At 35.5% G+C, this 17167-nt stretch overlaps 3 protein-coding genes and 1 pseudogene across 4 annotated transcripts; 1 reads left to right on the top strand and 3 right to left on the bottom strand.

Annotated features, from left to right (window-relative positions):
• The first annotated feature begins 600 nt into the window (after positions 1–600).
• On the top strand, positions 601–2793 carry LOC114174555 (annotated as a pseudogene).
• A 1656-nt stretch (positions 2794–4449) lies between these two features.
• LOC114173901 (putative pentatricopeptide repeat-containing protein At1g69350, mitochondrial) lies at positions 4450–7292 on the bottom strand. The gene has a single exon (XM_028058567.1). It carries the CDS (start codon positions 6980–6982, stop codon positions 4499–4501), a length of 2484 nt encoding a protein of 827 aa, XP_027914368.1. The 5' UTR covers positions 6983–7292; the 3' UTR covers positions 4450–4498.
• A 148-nt stretch (positions 7293–7440) lies between these two features.
• Positions 7441–12740, bottom strand: LOC114173902 (clp protease adapter protein ClpF, chloroplastic). Of its 2 annotated transcripts, none has more exons than XM_028058568.1 (9): positions 12597–12740; positions 11868–12290; positions 11705–11764; positions 11337–11431; positions 11043–11215; positions 10595–10707; positions 8243–8288; positions 8020–8060; positions 7441–7934 (listed from the first exon to the last, which is right to left on the bottom strand). In XM_028058568.1, the coding sequence occupies exons 1-9, from the start codon at positions 12705–12707 to the stop codon at positions 7794–7796; spliced, it is 1203 nt and encodes a 400-aa protein (XP_027914369.1). In that variant the 5' UTR covers positions 12708–12740; the 3' UTR covers positions 7441–7793. The 2 variants fall into 2 exon arrangements, with proteins under 2 accessions (XP_027914369.1, XP_027914370.1); XM_028058569.1 differs by having other exon boundaries at positions 12524–12663.
• Positions 12741–13408: 668 nt separating this feature from the next.
• LOC114166383 (hevamine-A-like) lies at positions 13409–14448 on the bottom strand. The gene is made up of 2 exons (XM_028051105.1): positions 13860–14448; positions 13409–13710 (listed from the first exon to the last, which is right to left on the bottom strand). Exons 1-2 carry the CDS (start codon positions 14446–14448, stop codon positions 13409–13411), a joined length of 891 nt encoding a protein of 296 aa, XP_027906906.1.
• Between the last annotated feature and the right edge of the window lie 2719 nt (positions 14449–17167).

The raw sequence follows: 17167 nt of genomic DNA, 5'->3' as shown, positions 1-17167 counted from the left end.
TGAAGATCGCAATCTTGTATCGATCTTCCATGGACAACATTTTAGGGTTCTGTTGTTGTGAGAGTTGTGAATGGGGTAGCTAGGTTAAGTTTGATGGCTTTCCCTAATATTAAAAATAGGCTGCTCCATGACTTATTAAAGTTGACCCGACCCAATTTAAAACCCAACAATACTTTTCCCCCATTTTAGATAGGTTACTTTTGCACCTCGTGAGAAGACTCACCGAAGACTAACGAACCTCACTCACATTCGCGCGCCTATTACACTGTCTCACTCACGTTCGCGTGCCTACTGCACTGTCTCACTCACGTTTGCGCGCCTACTGCATTGTCTCGTTACTGACGTTGTTGCCGCCCTTCCTCGAAACCTTTGCCGCCCTTCCTGACGCTGTCACCGCCCTTCCCGACTCCGTCGTCGCCCTTCCCAACGCCGTTTGTCTTCTCCACCCACGTCACTTTGTTATTTTTCCCTCACTGTTCTACTTAGTTGTATCCACTGTTCTACGCAGGCTCTATTTTTTCTCCCTGTATTTATTTTTCCCTCACTATTCTACGCAGGCTCTACACAACCCCTGTATTTATTTTCTGCTTGAAGAAAAAAATGGCAATAAGTGGAGGAGGGAGTGGAGTTGGGCTGAGGACAGATCCTGCATGGAGTCACTGTATTTCTATTTATGGGAAAACAAGAAATTTGAAATGTAAATATTGTGAAAAGGTATTGACGAGTGGAATTTATCGACTCAAACATCATTTAGTAGGAACTTCAAAGGATGTTGGAGCATGTATTGCAGTTCCCGAAGACGTTAAAAAATCAATGTTGGGTGTGGATTCTCTGTTGCAACAAAATTTGGTTAAAAAATCAATATTCAGAGAATTTGAAGGGGATGGTGGCATGGGTGAATCAGTATCTGCTAGAAAAAGACCAAGTGAAGAACATACTGATGAGTCATCAAATATTTTTAAGAGAAGGAATACTCAGACTACTATCAATTCCATCTTTAAGAAAATTGAGAGGGAGGATGCTTGTCAAGAAATTGCTTTATTTTTCTACAACAATGCAATTTCATTTAATGTGATAAACAATGAAGAGTTTTAGGAGGATGCTTGAGTTGGTTGCCATGGGGCTAGATTTAAGCCACCATCCTACCATGAGATTAGGGTGAAATATTTGAAGCAACATGTTGAAAAGACTAACCTGATTTTGGAGGAGCATAAACTATTTTGGAAGAAAAAACAGATGCACAATAATGACAGATGAATGGATTGATAGGAGAAGGACAATACTTAATTTTATAGTTAATAGCCCAAGGGGCATTGTCTTTTTGAAGTCTATTGATGCATCTGACATTTGCAAGACAGTTGACAAAATTTATAAGATGATGGATGATGTTGTTGAGGAGATTGGGGAAGACAATGTGATCCAAATTGAAACTGACAATGCAGCAAATTACAAGGCAACTGGAGACTTGTTAATGCAAAAGAGGCAAAAGCTATATTGGACACCTTATGCAGCCCATTGCATTGATTTGATGTTGGAAGATTTTAAGAAGAAAATTCCACTTCATCATGATATAATAGGTAGTGGTAAGAAAATCACAACCTACATTTATTCAAGAACGAGTCTTATTTCCTTGTTGCACAAATTTACTAAGGGGAAAGATTTGATAAGACCCGCAAATACTCATTTTGCCACTTCTTATTTGACTTTGGGATGCTTGAATGAAAATAAAGGGTCGTTGATTAGGATGTTCACATCAAATGAGTGTCAATCTAGTCAATTGGTAAAGACTAGAGATGAAGGACTTGTGGAAAATTTGATATTTGATAAGGAATTTTGGAAAAGTATTTTGAATTGCTTGAGAGGTGCACTTCCTCTAATTAAGGTGCTACGCATGGTGGATTCAGATGAGAAACCAGCCATGGAATTTATCTATGAAGAAATGGATATTGCTAAAGAAAAGATACAAAGTCTTTTCAATGGAGTTAGTAAAAGGTAATAATAATAACTAATTCCCTTATACTAATATTTAATTTTCTAATTTATTTGCATTTGGAGATTAATTCATTTATTTTTATCTTACATAGCTACACCCCTGGGAAATCATCGATCATAGATGGGACAACCAATTGCATAGGCCATTGCATGTTGCATGCTATTATTTGAATCCCATGTTGCACTATGATGCCGAGTTTAAAGTTGATTATGAGGTGAAACGTGGGATGTATGATTGTTTGGAAAGGCTAGTGAGAGACATTGATGAGATTGGTAAGATTAACTCTCAAATTGAGAGTTTCAAGAGTAAATCTGGATTTTTTGGTAGTGCAATAGCTCGACGCGCACTCAAAACTAAAAGTCCATCCCAATGGTGGGAATCATATGTTGATGAACATCCAGAACTACAAAGATTTGCAATTAGAGTATTGAGTTTGACTTGTAGTTCATCCGGATGTGAGCGTAATTGGAGTGCTTTTGAAAAGGTAAGAATTCCTATTTATGAAATTGAGTTTATAATTATTTTTTAGATGTTAGTATAAGGTGTTAATTAACTTTGTAATTGTTTAGGTCTACACCAAGAAAAGAAATCGTTTACAACAAAAGACCATGAATGATGTGGTCTTTGTAATGGCTAATTCAAGATTGAAAAAGAAGAAGGATGTTAGAAAAACAAAGGACTATAACATGGATGATCTTGCTTCTAATGATGAATGGACTGTGGAGGAAAATGAAGCAAGTTCAAGTTTGGATGCTTCATATGAAGAAGTCTTAGTTGAAGTTGGAGAGTTCCTTGGATAGTTTGTATTAAACATTGAACAATTTATTAGATGTTTTATGCTTGGCCACACTTATGAAACTATTTTAATTGTTATGGATTCATTTTATGAATTATGTATGAGTTGTTTTTGTCATTTATATTTTTTTAAATGATGCACCTATTTATGAATATATTTTTTTATCTACTCGTAACTCTTACGAGTCGAGTTACGATCCTCGAGTTATGAGTTTTCATTCCCCTTCCCGATCCTCTTACGATCTTCGAGTTTAACAACATTGGTTGGGCGCTATTTTGATGGAAGCAACTCCGTTTGGATGGTGTTGAGTGGTGATCTAGAGCATTGAGCGACTATGAGTTAGCCTTTATTGATGATTTATAATTTGAATGAGTTATTATTGGATGGTTAAATTAAAATATGAGAGAGTGTGATGATTATGTGTGATTTTGAATATGATGATGCATGATTGAGATAGGAAGGAACATTATACTTTTGTGTTAGGTATATAAGAGTAGAGGCTTTGAGGGAGGACATTATCCAAACTATACTAGGTATCTCAACTCATATAGAGTAATATATTTAGTTGTGAGAGTCGATGGAAGTTTCTTATACTAGAAAAGGGTAGGGAATGACCCCTTTTTGACTGTCATAGGTGATAACATTGTTTCTACCTCTTATTGGTGTCTAGTTTTTGTGAATAAAATTAATTTCTCCATCGCTTTTACTTATTTAATCTTCAAGTTTATCTTGTTTTTGCATTGTTTGGTATTTTAGTTGTTTTATGTTTTTTAACTTCTAATCTCTATTATGAGTGTGAAATAAGTCAATTGGAAGCAATTTTAGTAAAGGAAAACAAATTAGAACTCAAAGAAGCATGATTGAAAAAGAAAGATTGAGTTTTAGACAAATAACCACGTCAAGGGGCATTAGAATCGTGCCCAATGCTGCAAACATGGAGAAAGAACTCACCTAAAGGTATATATTGCCTTGGACCACCCTTGGACAGCCAAAAGACCATTGTTGGGTGCCAAGCTAACTCAATGGGGGATCTGGTGGCTCGTTGGGTGAAAATGACAACCCAAACCTGTAATATTTGAGTCGCTAGGCGAAAATATGACTCGCCCAGCGAGTGACAAGTTAGAGAACATGGGGTCTCACTGGACAAGAATGAAGTTGCTAGGTAAGGATGTCGACCTTAATTCGTAAATATGGTTATTTAATCATGTTTTACGATATTTTTGGGGGATTTTCTCATTTTGCATGAATAGAAACACCTTGGATATTTGGAAGAAGCTCTTGGAGACTGTTAGGGGTGTTAGGAAACTCTCTCTTCTTCTTCTTCATCCATGGAGATTTTACCCCTTTTGAGTTGGAGAGGATGATGAGCTACGGAATTGGAGGCAGAGATGCGAATGGAAGGTGCAATTAGAGCATGAAGTAATTGTAAAGAACCTTGGGAGATGAATTGCTTCTACTTTATGGTTCTAATTTCTTCTCTATTATTCAATTTTTTAAAATCCTAGGTTCTCCACTATGGAGAGCAATTTCTATTTGTTAAAATTAGATGTAAAACATTGAATTTTTCGTATAAAATTGTGTTGCTAATATATATATATATATATATATATATATATATATATATATATGTATGTATGTATGTATGTAGGTTGCCGGCCTGTATGATACAACAGAATAATCTCTACAAACATTTTCCCGGAAAGATGGTATCATTCTAAGATTGGATTGATTTGTTCAAAATGGAACTTTCTGGTTTCTCTCTGCAAGTTACGCGGTCTATAATCCTCAAAAAACCCACTAGTTCCAAACATTGTGCCATGACATTCTACATCACATCCTTGTTCCTGAGCCAAACTTTGAAAATTTTCTAAAAACATATAAATTTCTTTCATTTGCCATTCAGAAGAAGTGTCTCCAGCTCCGAATCTGTAAATTTTCTTATCTATCTCAATTGAACTGAACCCAGGGACCTTCTTTAGCCCCAGTCCTTCCATCCTTGATCTCACCTTTCTGGATTCATACCAGTTTCCTCCCTCAGCATATATGTTAGATAGCAAAGTGTAGTGTCCTGTATCATCTGTTCTTATTTCTCTAAGTTCTTTTTGAATGTTGTTAATCAAATCCATCCTCCCATGTATTCTACAGCCATTAAGCAAAGCACCCCATATGCTAGCATCTACAGGTACACATGTTGACTTAATTATTTCATATGCTCCATTGATATCACCGGAACGGCTTAGAAGATCAACTATAGAGGCAAAGTGTTCTGCATTAGGCACTATGCCATAATCCTTCATTAACTTTAAATAGAACTTTCCTTCTTCAACTGATCCAGCATGCCTGCAAGCAGAAAGGATGTTCAAGAAAGTTATTTCATTTGGTTTAATATGTGAGTCTACCATTTTGGTGAAGAGGGTGGTGGCAGAAGTTAGTTGACCATGTATGCCATAAGCAGAAATCATGGTACTCCATGACACCACACTTTTCTCTGCCATGTTATCAAAAACTCCTTTGGCTGTTAGAAGGTCCCCACTCTTGGCATACATGTCAACCAGAGCTGTATCTATGTATAGATCCCTCTGCATACCAGATACAATGAGCTTATGGTGAATCCATTTTCCCTTCTCGAGATAACCCGAATTAGAGCATGCTTGAATTGCACTTAAGAAGGTTACTTCATTGATGTCGATACAATTGAAGTACATCTCATCAAATAGCTTCAGTGCTTCTACTGAAATGCCATTTTGAGAAAACCCAGAAATCATACAGTTCCATGTCACAATGCTCTTCTCTCTAATCTTGTCAAAAATTGCGTATGCGAAATCCACAAAGCCACATTTTGAATACATATCCATCAATGAGTTCTGAACAAATTCATCCCGGAAGCCTCTTTTCATCACATGGCCGTGAATCTGCTGTCCAAATAGTATTGAACCAGCATCTGCACTTGCTGAAGTAGAACTTGCTAAGCTAAATGGGTCCGGCATTAGCCCCTTTTCTATCATACGTGCGAAGAGCACCATGGCTTCCTTGTTTAAACCCTCCTGCGCATAAATTGATATTAGAGTGTTCCATGATATAAGACTGCTGTTTCCAATTAAATGAAGAAGCTTTTCACAACTGCTTATTTTCCAAAACGCAGCATAGAAATCCATCAGTGCAGGCCCTATATCAAGATCAGCACCATTCATTTCTCTCCTCAAAATAAAGCTATGAACTGACATTCCCTCTTTCAACCAGCCTAACCTAGCACAACAAGACAGAACACTGATCATAGTCACCTCATTGACTTCAACTCCTGATTCCTGCATTTTCCTAAATGCATCAATCGCCTCCTCAAAGCACCCATTCTGATTACACGAAGAGATCATAGAAGTCCAACAAGAAGTACTTCGATCACCAACACCTTCAAAAACCCCTTTTGCTCCACATAAGTAACTACACTGACTGTACATAACCATAAGAGAATTCCTCAAACTTGCATCACCAACCATCTCTTTCCTGATTCCATACCCGTGCACCGATTTTGCCAGCTTAAGGCAACCAACCTTGCCACAAGCCTCAGCCACACTGAGCATTGTAACAGAGTCCAGTTCAATTCCCTCGGAAACCATCCCATGCAACATCTCCAATCCTTCTTGCGGTCGCCCATTCTCCACATAACACGCAATAACCGAACTCCACGAAACTAAATCTCTAACATGCATTTCATCAAACACCTTCCGGGCATCATTCAAACAACTCAATTCCCCATACATGTTGAACAACGAAGTTCCAATGACATGATCAGTGCCAAAACCGGACCTTACTATCCTGCCATGCACTTTCCGGCCCATAAACAAGTCCCCAACGCCAGAAATAGCTTTGAGAACAGAAGGGAAAAGGAAAGTGCAGTTCTGCGTGAGGTGGGATCCCTTTTGAATGTGATGGTGGTAAAGAGAAACCACTTGGTGAAACAATTGGTGCCATAAGTAACACTTGATGAGGACACCAAACATGAAAGAATCGGGAGATGGGTGGGTTTCAAAAACGAGTCTTGATGAAGGGAGAGAACCCATTTGGGCGTAGGACTCGAGAAGCTTGGTGGAGGCAAGTGGGTCGGTGTGGAGACCAGTGACGACAAGGTGGGCATGGAGTTGGGTGAGTGATCTGGAGGTAAAACATGACCTGAACAATGGCATATACAATGTCATCTTTTCTTTCTCCAATTTTTAGTTCTGTGTTTGGGTTTTGGTTGATAATGGAGAAGGCAATGGAGTGAGGCGAAAGATGCGGAAGAATGAAGGAAAGGAAATAAGGGGAGAAGAGATGACAACAGAAGACACAGAAAAGGCATCAAGCTCGCGGGAACACAAAAGTTTTGGATTCTTATAAATTGCAGCCATGAAGTGTTATATATTCAGTTTTGCTTCTTAACTTTTAAACAACTCCCATTTTTTATGTTGTTAAAATGGTTTATGATAACCATTACGTCAACTTAAAAGCAAAATTTCAATGTGAGAGAGATTAAGTTAGGATAAACAGTGAATGAGGAGGGAAGAAGGGATTAGGTGCATTTGTAGATTTTTTTTTTTACTATGATTTTTTTATAAGTAAATTAATATTTAAGATATTATAAGAGTATAAAATTTTATTTCAAAGACGAGGTGGATAACATGCCGGAATATCATCCTTAATGGAGTCTCATATCATACCTATTATATATGCTATAAAGACAAACTCTCCCACCATTTCAGGAGGTAACACTTTTTAGCAATGTACACATTATATATGAGTAAGGTTATGTAGTTATTCAGTATCTTCACCACTGTGATGGAGAAATGGAAAGTTATACACTGAATATAAGATGTGGGCAAGTGAGTGATCTCATAGCAGGGCCATAATCATTGTGCAGGTCACACAAGAAATGCTTTCCTGGCAGAAGATTTTCAACCCCGCAATTCCCAACCCGGTTGAACAGGGCATATAGTTCACATTGGTTTTTAAGCTTTGAATCCATCTTTTTCATTCATCATTTGGTGGATCAATGGGTATTTCATGCCTTGGTTTATTGTACTTCTCCCGTAGTTGCTTAACTGGGATGAAATCTCCAGCTGAATCCACTCCATAGAAAAGAAAAGAGATGTAGGGATGATCAAAACTTCCCTGAACACCAACAAAAGTTCAAATTAAATGATAGAAATAACAACAGCATAGTGTATGGCTTTCAAGTATAGATCTATCTACTTACCATGTCTGGCTTATCAGGTGTTAAAAGATTCTCCTCTGGAACTGCAAAAGAATAAGAGAAAAATCAATCAGCAAGTTATTTGTATTCAGAATGAAACCAATAACTATGCAAATCAAATCAATTCACTTCTGAAAAATGTCAAGATAAGCAATACTAAATAAACACCATTAAATGTAATGTAAGTAAACACATAAGCCTAAAGAATTAAGTAATCCAGCTTTACCGTATGCCACTAATAGATTGGGTTCAGCACGTACATCAACAAGAACCTAGACATATAAAGAAAACAGATCAAGTTCCAAGAGTAGCACACTTCTTGACCAGAGCCAGTTCAACCATAACCAAAATGAGATAAATTTGTATGCCAAGAGATCAGAATACAACATATACACTTCCAACCGCATTGTCTTGCATAAGTAATCATGAAAATGGTTTTTATCCAAAATTTATGTTCAGTATGAAGAGAGAATTTAAAGACGCAAATATACTCCTTCTTGAGTTCTGATACACACATAATAATAAGGAACAAAATCAACTTCCAATAATGAAAAGTATTTAGTATCAAATCATATCATATTTCTAATATAATGAAATTACATCTCTGAGACAAGTTATTTTGTTTCAAATGTCATCAAAACAAGACTCCCTGAGAGACCTAGTGAATATTTGGTTTTCTTGGACAAAATTTTCTCTGTCTAAATGACAATAAATTTTCAATATGGTTCGTCCTTTCAAATCATATCTTTAACAGAACTGGAGCAAATGTACCATTTCAAGCTTGAGAAAAATGGTCACAGGACATGACACTAGCTAGAAAGCAACAGATGTTCAGAGAATGCAGCGGTTGCTGGAAAACAAAGATGACCAAAGGGACACAGTACCTGCCGGAAAGAAAAAATGCTTACATGGTGACACAAAAAGCAATGTCAGTGCTAGATAGTATTTGATAAATAACACGGTTGAAAAGACGTTGAAGGAAAATAGTAAAGCCGGCTGAAAAAAACCTAGCCTGAAAGTTGTCGAGAATGAGCAATAACGTTGACCAGAAAAATCTTGCTGGAAAGTCGTTGACGGTGAACAGTGATGACACAAGCTGTGAACAGTGACGGTGGTGGAGAAGAACAATGTGTCTGACATGAACAGTGATGGCAGGAAAAAAGACAAAAGCCGAAAAAGGTACGCTATTTCTAAAATATTTACTCTATAATCAGTGGTCCCAATGGGAAAGCACAAACTTCAGTTATTAGGATCTTGATATCCTGTTGAAAGGACTAGTGACCTGAGAGGTTATAGAGGATGGTACTTCCTTACTACCATATCAGGAAGAGATAAGTATGAGAAGTTTTGTGTCGGAGATCCTTCGTCGACCAGGAATAAAGTCAAAATATGTAAGGTAAAATTTTTACTAAGTCAATGTTATAAGTTTGAATTAGACATAAATTCACTAAAAAGCTATCAAGATTATTATGTCATCATTATTGGATTTGTGTTAGACCACCACATATTAATATCTTATCACACATTTGATGCTCATTTCATCTTCTTGAAGAAGTGTGTTCTAGATCTACATAAACTAAAAATAAGACTGTATTATAATATGTAAGTAAAGTGCAATTTTCACAAGTTAATTTTATAAAGTTGAATTGAACATAAATCTACTTACAAAGATTGAGTACATATATGAGTATTCTTGTCCATAATGAAGAAGAGGTACAATAATAAAGAACAAAAATCAACATTAAATAATGAGAAATGTTTGGTAAAATATTTACTTAACAAAGGGGTTGGAGTGGAAAGGAAAATAAAGAAAGAAAACTTGTGGAAAGTGAAAAGTAAATTGTTTGAATTGAAAATAAATAAGCGGAAACTGTATAGAAGGTTTGTAGTAGATGTAATTGATGTGACTAAAAAAAATTAAAAATAGTTGTTATAAAATGAATTATTAATTTGCCTTGGTTGTATTTTATTGAGAATGACTATAAAATAAATTTGAATAATGGATAGTTTTGAAGTAATTTATTTATAAAGTGAAAAAAATATCGAGATAAATTTATTCGATTTTTAATTATATATATATATATATATATATATATATATATATATATATATATAAAAGTATACAATAATGAACTGAAAATGATGTTCAAAATTTCGGTCATACAAATAAAAAATGGTAATTTTTTTTAAATATGATTTTGGAATTAGAATTTAAATTTAAATTTCACAACCACAAATATGCATGAGTATAAATGGCACCATAGAGTGTTAAATTAAAACAAAAATAAACTTATAAGTGATCTTCTACAAAGTTGTTTGAAAGGAGACACAACTGATTATGGTTGAGGACATCTTAACACATAATCAATCATGTAGCCACCCATAATTGATTATGCCTAGGCATAATCAATCATGCCTTCAACCATAATCTCTAACACTACTATTCTACAAGGTGACACTGAAGTATATTTATTAAGAATTGAAAGTGTACGAGATGGATGGCGTAAAAATTAAACTTGATCTTACAGAAACTGAATATTCATGCAAAATGCAATTTCCATGCTGAAGTTAATCAAACCTGATAAAATGGTTGAGTGGAACCACGAGTCAACTTCTTAACTTGTGCATTGTCCATCCATGAACTTGATTCACTGCATACTGGATCCATTCCACAGATCACAGCTCTATAGCCTGCAACTTATTTTGAGCAATCAAAATGTAGGAAGCGGTACGGAAATCATCCTCCACAATTATGAGATATTCAACTTATGATTGTGTACATCAATGATCCATATGAAAGATTTACAAGGTGATGTCAATGAAGTTCTGTCTTCCTGCATTATCGATATTTAGCTCCTGACCCTAAGTTGGTTATGACAATTATCACAACATAATTATATTTATCTATTGAAAAGCTTCATAGTACAACTAAGAAGCACAATTTTTATTGTTACATCATATTTCATACTTGAAATGAAATTAATAATAATTTTCTGTATTCAGTGGAAGGTAATTCAATCACTCACCAAACTTTTTATGTTTCACTTTCTGACCCAAGCGAAATGCGTATTGTGCATTTTCATGAGCCAAAGCTTTAGCTGATGCAGCTAAAGACTCTGCTTCTAGTTTGAAAATTTCATCTCGTAATTCAGCAGCCAAGGCATAATTTTCATTCTCAACAGCATTCTGGAGGTCTGAACTGCAAGGAAACAGAAATCACTGTCAGTATTCAAGTTGATCCACAGATATGTGAAAGGGGAAAAAAACCAATTTATCATGATGAACAAAACAGCTTGACACAAAAGAAGAAGAAAACTCACCGAAGACGTATAATACTTAGAGCTTTATCTTGAGCTTCACTTTTTGAAGATAATCCCCTTTTTGACTGTTGTTGCTTGATTACCTCTTCTTCAACCTTCCAAAAATATCCAAACAAGCTCCAAGTTATTCAATGCTCCAATCCCACAAAATTTAGATATCTTGAAGACATGTATATAGACAAAGATAAACTGATAAACATGTTATTGCTTCAAATTATAGAGGGACTAGACTCATATTCAAGGGTAATAGAAAAACGACAGAAAATGAAATCACTCACAAAAACTGAAAAGTGTAAAAATTCAACCTCAATTAAGCCTGCACAATCGGTATACCCATATAGAATAGGATAAGTAGAAGTTTATCTAACCTCAGTAAGTTTGTTTCTCAGTTGCTGTGCAGCTTCATACTGCTCCATATTCAAAGCATACTGATATTCAAAAGTTCCAAAGAAATGAAGCATTAAAAATCCATAAATTTGAAATAACCCCTACTCCACTTAACTTCTTACAGAGGAGTAAAAGCAGCAAGACCTGTACTCTTGTGGCCAAATCTAGCTGAAAGAAGAACATCAAGATATCCTCATTAGCACTCTCACTGTGCTCTGAACTTGCATCTAACCCTTGCTCTCCCCCTCTAAACATCCATGCTGCTTTAGCCTTAAAACCACCGTGCCTTGAAACATAAGGGTACCCAATCAAGAAAAAGCTGTGAACAGAATGGTTCCAACAAACCAAGTGTTTGCCAGAGAAAGAGCTAATTTGGGATCTTTTGAATGGCTCAAAGGGTGTCATCCAAGATGGGATCTTTTGATTTGGGATCTTTCCGCAAGTAGCTAGAGTACTCAATGACAAACTTTGCACCATTTTTTTGGGGGAAGCCAAAAAAAAAAATTGTTCCTCTCCCAAAGAGGTACAATAGAAACTCAAATTCACCCTTTCCTCGCGAGAACTTTCCTGCATTAATGAAATTACATGAGGGCAAATTATGCAGCTTCAAAACCACACTATGCAAACTCAATAATTCAATATGCACACACCCCACTGAAAAAGCAGAGAACAAAAAATCACTTTTACATCAAGATTAGTGAAACTTTGGTTAAATTGGACTTCAACTAAACCGTTTCTTATCTGGGTATTGCGAGAACATAGAGGATTAGATATGGAAGCTGAAAATAACAAGAAGGTACCGTGTAGACATGAGTTTTTCTTTTCAGAAAATTAGAGATAGGTTTCCCCGGGAAATGAACAGAAAAAAATTACCAAAGAGCGTGCAGAAAATGCAGAAAAGGAAGTAGGAACGATTTCAAACTGCGACGATGGCCTCACAGTCACACGAATAACAAAGCAAAAAATAAAACGAAGAATGTACATAAAAAGTTTAAAAGAAATGTAACGAGTATCTTGAAAATTTCAGTTACTTTTTTTTTTTGTAACTGAATTTTTTATTATACTTTTCAGCGGTCGCATCTCAATAAAACATAAAAATATGGTTAACTGGTAGTTAATTCTATTATGGTGTCAATATAAATGGTATTCATTAATTATGGTAATTAAGGGTAGTTAATTCAGATATTATAGTTTTGATTTCTCAGAAGAGTACTCCTTTTAAGGAAGTAAAATATTTAGTTTGAGTTTTATGCAAGAAAAGAATTACATTTACTTTGTAAATGCTGCTAATTTAAACAAATTGTGAAGTTAAAATAAAATACACATAATTAAACACAATATCTAGAAGGGAAAAAAATTAGAAAAAATAAAAAAACAGATTTTGAATGTTTAAGTGTAGCATTGATTTTTGTTATGTTCATGTTCAATTGTGACTTTCTGGCTTTATCTCTTGATTTCTATCATGTGTGATTCTCAAAAGAACTCAAAGATAGTGCAGGGTATTTATGCTAAGAACTTGTTCACAACACATGTAATGATATATATATATATATATATATATATATATATATATATATATATATATATATATATATATTTTGATCACACACCATCACTACAATATCAAATGTTACATATCATGATACAGATATACCAATATGAATAAACCCAGATAGGTTTATATTTTAGACATGGGTTTTGATGGAGGAACTGTATCCACTCTGGCCATCATAGTACCTAGACCAGAGCATAACACCCCCATATTTGGAAGAGTCCTTAATTGCTGGAAGCACTTTGGAAGTAAGATCATCCACATCAATGAATCCACTGCCAGCAGCAGCAGGGGAAGCTGGTAGCCCCAAGAAGATCTTGTTGGCTGGAATATCAGAAGTCCACTGCTTCCATGCATCTTCAAGGTTGGTAATCTCACTAGAGAATTGGCAAGGTGGATTGTTGTAGAATTGGACCCAAACATTGTCAAAAAGACCTGCAAAAATGATAGGTAGACACACACCTTATGTCATTTCACATGCGAGAAAGAGAAATCTACATTATATAAGTTATAAAGTAGTGAAATGATTCACATATATCCTAAACCTCTTATATTATATGAAAATTCTATGCTGTTTCATGTACCTGTCTTGAGGGCATTTCCTATCCAAGCATCAGGAAAGGGGCATTGAGGGGCTGCAGTCAAGTACACTTTTCTGCCCTTGTTGCTGTAGCCTTTGAGGTACCTTGCAAGATCATCCCAATAAAGGTTTGATCCACCTTCAATGTCAAAGTCAATGCCATCAAGAACAGCAGGTCCAAGAGGGCGAGAAGGAGAGCTTCCACCCAAGAAATTGTTCCAAAGGTAAGTGGCCACTTGCCTTGCATCTTGAGCTGATGCAAGAGAGTAGCTACCAGCACCTCCTCCCAAAGACAGCAACACTTTTACGCCTTTGGCTTGGCAAGATTTTATGTCTGAGCTCAACTTTGTGCAACCATCACTATAAGGGTCACAGTGACCAGCAAGGTTTATCATTGGGGTTTGGCCATTCCCAAACGTTGGCAAAAAGGCCAAGATCGCATACTCATAGTTCCCTGTGCCACATGTTTCTGCTAAGCTTCCTTCATTGCCGTTCTGGCCCCAGTAGATTGCAATGCTGCCACCGTTTGAACCACTTGCTAGTGCCAACAGTGCCAAGGTGAAGAATGAGAATGAGGTTGCAAAGTTTGCCATTTCTGTTGAATCAACTGAACAAAAACCAAAAACAAAAACAAGTGTGTTTTCTTTTGCTGATGATACATGGTGTTTGAGAAAGTGCCTTTTTATAAAGGTAACATAACACAACATGCATGTAATCCTAAGCTGTTGTTTTTGGTTTTGCCCATGAGACCGTGGATTTGCAGTTACTTCATCTCGTAGAGTCCAATGTTTCGATTTTTGACGTTGATATTGGAAAGCACCGTGCAAATTTGCCTCTGTCTACTTTTTGTTTCAACTACGATTTTGCAGATAGAATCATTACACTGGTCAAATGTAATGTAATTGATAGGGCCGTAGATCTTAGACTTTCAAATTTTAAGAAAATTGATTCGAGTGTGAACTGGCTTAATAATTCTTTTTAAATATTTGAAGAAAAATAAAACTAATTTTACCAAGATAAAGTAACAGTGACATGGTGACTAATTAATACTTAGCTGTTTTAAACTCTACATCTGCTTTAAATATAAGTTTCATGGTCTTTTTTTTGTATTTTTTTTTCGTTTTAGTTTCACTGCTTTTAAATGTTTTTATTTGATTGGTGTTTTAGTTTTACTGCTTTTAAATGTTTTTATTTGATTGCTTAGTTGAATTGATGATAATCGCGTTAAGAGAATCATGACATGATACAATAAATTAAAATGTTGCAACTGAAATTTTATAGAGATTGTAAAACTAGTAAATTTAATCATTATTTGTGAAAATATCCTTTTATACAAACATGGTAACACATTAACATAATGTTTTAATTAAGAAAAAGAAATGAAACAAGAGAAAAATATGTGAGAAGTGAATGAAAACGAGTATATATTTTTTGATACATTTGATTGATATCAAAGAATAAAAAGAATAAATGAATTGGATAATATAATAAAATATAAAAATACTATTAAGTAAAATGTAATAAAAGTAGCATCATTTAAAACTAAAAGAATAATAATTATAAAGTGATTATTTTCTACAAACTTAAATGAATTTATTTTATTTTATTTAATTATTATAATATTTCACTAATTATTTATCTCTACCTAGAAGATTCTTCTTCTTAGTATTCACATTTATTTTCTAATTTTGTTTTTTAAATAAAATTTAATTTAATTTAATTTAAACTAATTATTTTATTACTTTTATCTTTTAAGTGACATTTTATTTAAATTTAATCATATTTTCAATTTAAACGATTTTTTAAAATTTAATTATTTTTTTAATTAAAAATTAACTATAAAATAAATAAAAAATATTTGCAATAAAATTATAAAATTTATTTATATTTAATTTTATAACTATAATAATGACAATAATAATAATTTCATTATTTTTTATTATCATAAAAAATATTTGTAACACATTTGTTTTTTCTAATTATATTATAATAAGAAAACATGAATATTCTAATATAGAGAATATGTGATTTCAATATGCAATTATGGATATATTAGAAAGGTTTTTAGTATTTTAATATGTTCTTGGCCTTTACAATATTATTAAGGATTTTTTTTTCATAGTCTACATTTTCAATAATGTTGCATCCTCTACTAAAAAAACAAGGATAAAACAGTAAAATTAACCATGATATCAGTCTTTCTCTTTAGTTCATCTCTTCACGAGAACCCTACCCTACTCTTTCTTTCTTCAAATCAACAAATACAAACACAAATGAACCACTTATTTTTATTTTGGCAAAGACCAAACAAATTGTAAATGTTGTCGGCATAAATTCATATTTTTGTTCATTTACTTGTGGCTTCTAAAGTAGAGGTGTCAATTTGACCCAGTCTACATAGCTTTGTCCCAGCCCAAGTAGACTAGAGCAAAAAAAAGAACCTATATTGAAAAAAAAGTTCCAATCAAAAAAGCTTACAAGGCCAAAAATCCCACAAAACCCTGTAGGTCACAACCAACCCATGATAGGCTTTTATTTTTAACATGAAAAATATACTTCTTTTTAAAATATATTATTAAACTTTCCGGCGACATAGACGTGCCCAACGAGCCGGATTGGTCAAGCGGGCCAAACAACCCAGACGGGTCGAGCGGGGTCGATGACCCGGACGGGCCCAACAACGTGCACGGACCTAATGACTAGAACGACCCAAACAGGCTCGACGACTAGGACAGGCCTTAACACCTAAATAGGTCCGACGAACTTGACGGGCCCCACGAGACGAACGAACCCGACGATCGGGACAGGTCGGACGAACACAACAATTCAAACGGTCCCGACGAGCCAGACGCACCCTACGAGTCGGATGGACTCGACAAGCCGGATGTCCCCGACGAGTCGGACATACACAATGAGACGGACGAGCCTGACAACCAAGACGACTAGAAAGGGCCGGACAACCTAAACCTGTCCAACGATCCGGACAAGCACGACAACCCAGACGAGCCCAATGATCCAGAAGGGCACGACAACTCGGACGAGCTTGACGATCTAAACAAGCCCAACGACTCGAATGGGCCCAACTATCTAGTTGGGCCTGACGATCTGGACGGGCCAAACGTCCTGAACAAGCACGATGGCCCGGACGGGCCCGACGACACAGACGAGCCCGACGAGGCGAACATGCCCAATGATTCGGACGAACTCGACAACCCGGACAAGTATGACGACCAAAACAAACCCGACATCCTAGACAGATCTAATGACCCTGACGAGCACGACGACCTAAACGAGCACGACGAAGAAGTGTTA

Source organism: Vigna unguiculata, chromosome 2 (assembly GCF_004118075.2).
Source record: "Vigna unguiculata cultivar IT97K-499-35 chromosome 2, ASM411807v1, whole genome shotgun sequence".
Taxonomy (NCBI): Eukaryota; Viridiplantae; Streptophyta; class Magnoliopsida; order Fabales; family Fabaceae; genus Vigna; species Vigna unguiculata.
This window is presented reverse-complemented; position numbering and strand designations above follow the sequence as displayed.

What these genes read in the sequence shown, in the direction of transcription:
- LOC114173902 (XM_028058568.1), bottom strand. Translation starts at nt 12,707, where the DNA reads ATGTACATTCTTCGTTTTATTTTTTGCTTTGTTATTCGTGTGACTGTG. An exon ending in CATTTTCTGCACGCTCTTTG is followed by an intron (nt 12,291 to 12,596) that starts GTAATTTTTTTC and finishes TCATTAATGCAG; the next exon opens with GAAAGTTCTCGCGAGGAAAG. An exon ending in TGAGAAACAAACTTACTGAG is followed by an intron (nt 11,432 to 11,704) that starts GTTAGATAAACT and finishes TATTTTTGGAAG; the next exon opens with GTTGAAGAAGAGGTAATCAA.
- LOC114166383 (XM_028051105.1), bottom strand. Translation starts at nt 14,448, where the DNA reads ATGGCAAACTTTGCAACCTCATTCTCATTCTTCACCTTGGCACTGTTG. An exon ending in AGGAAATGCCCTCAAGACAG is followed by an intron (nt 13,711 to 13,859) that starts GTACATGAAACA and finishes TCATTTTTGCAG; the next exon opens with GTCTTTTTGACAATGTTTGG.
- LOC114173901 (XM_028058567.1), bottom strand. Translation starts at nt 6,982, where the DNA reads ATGACATTGTATATGCCATTGTTCAGGTCATGTTTTACCTCCAGATCA.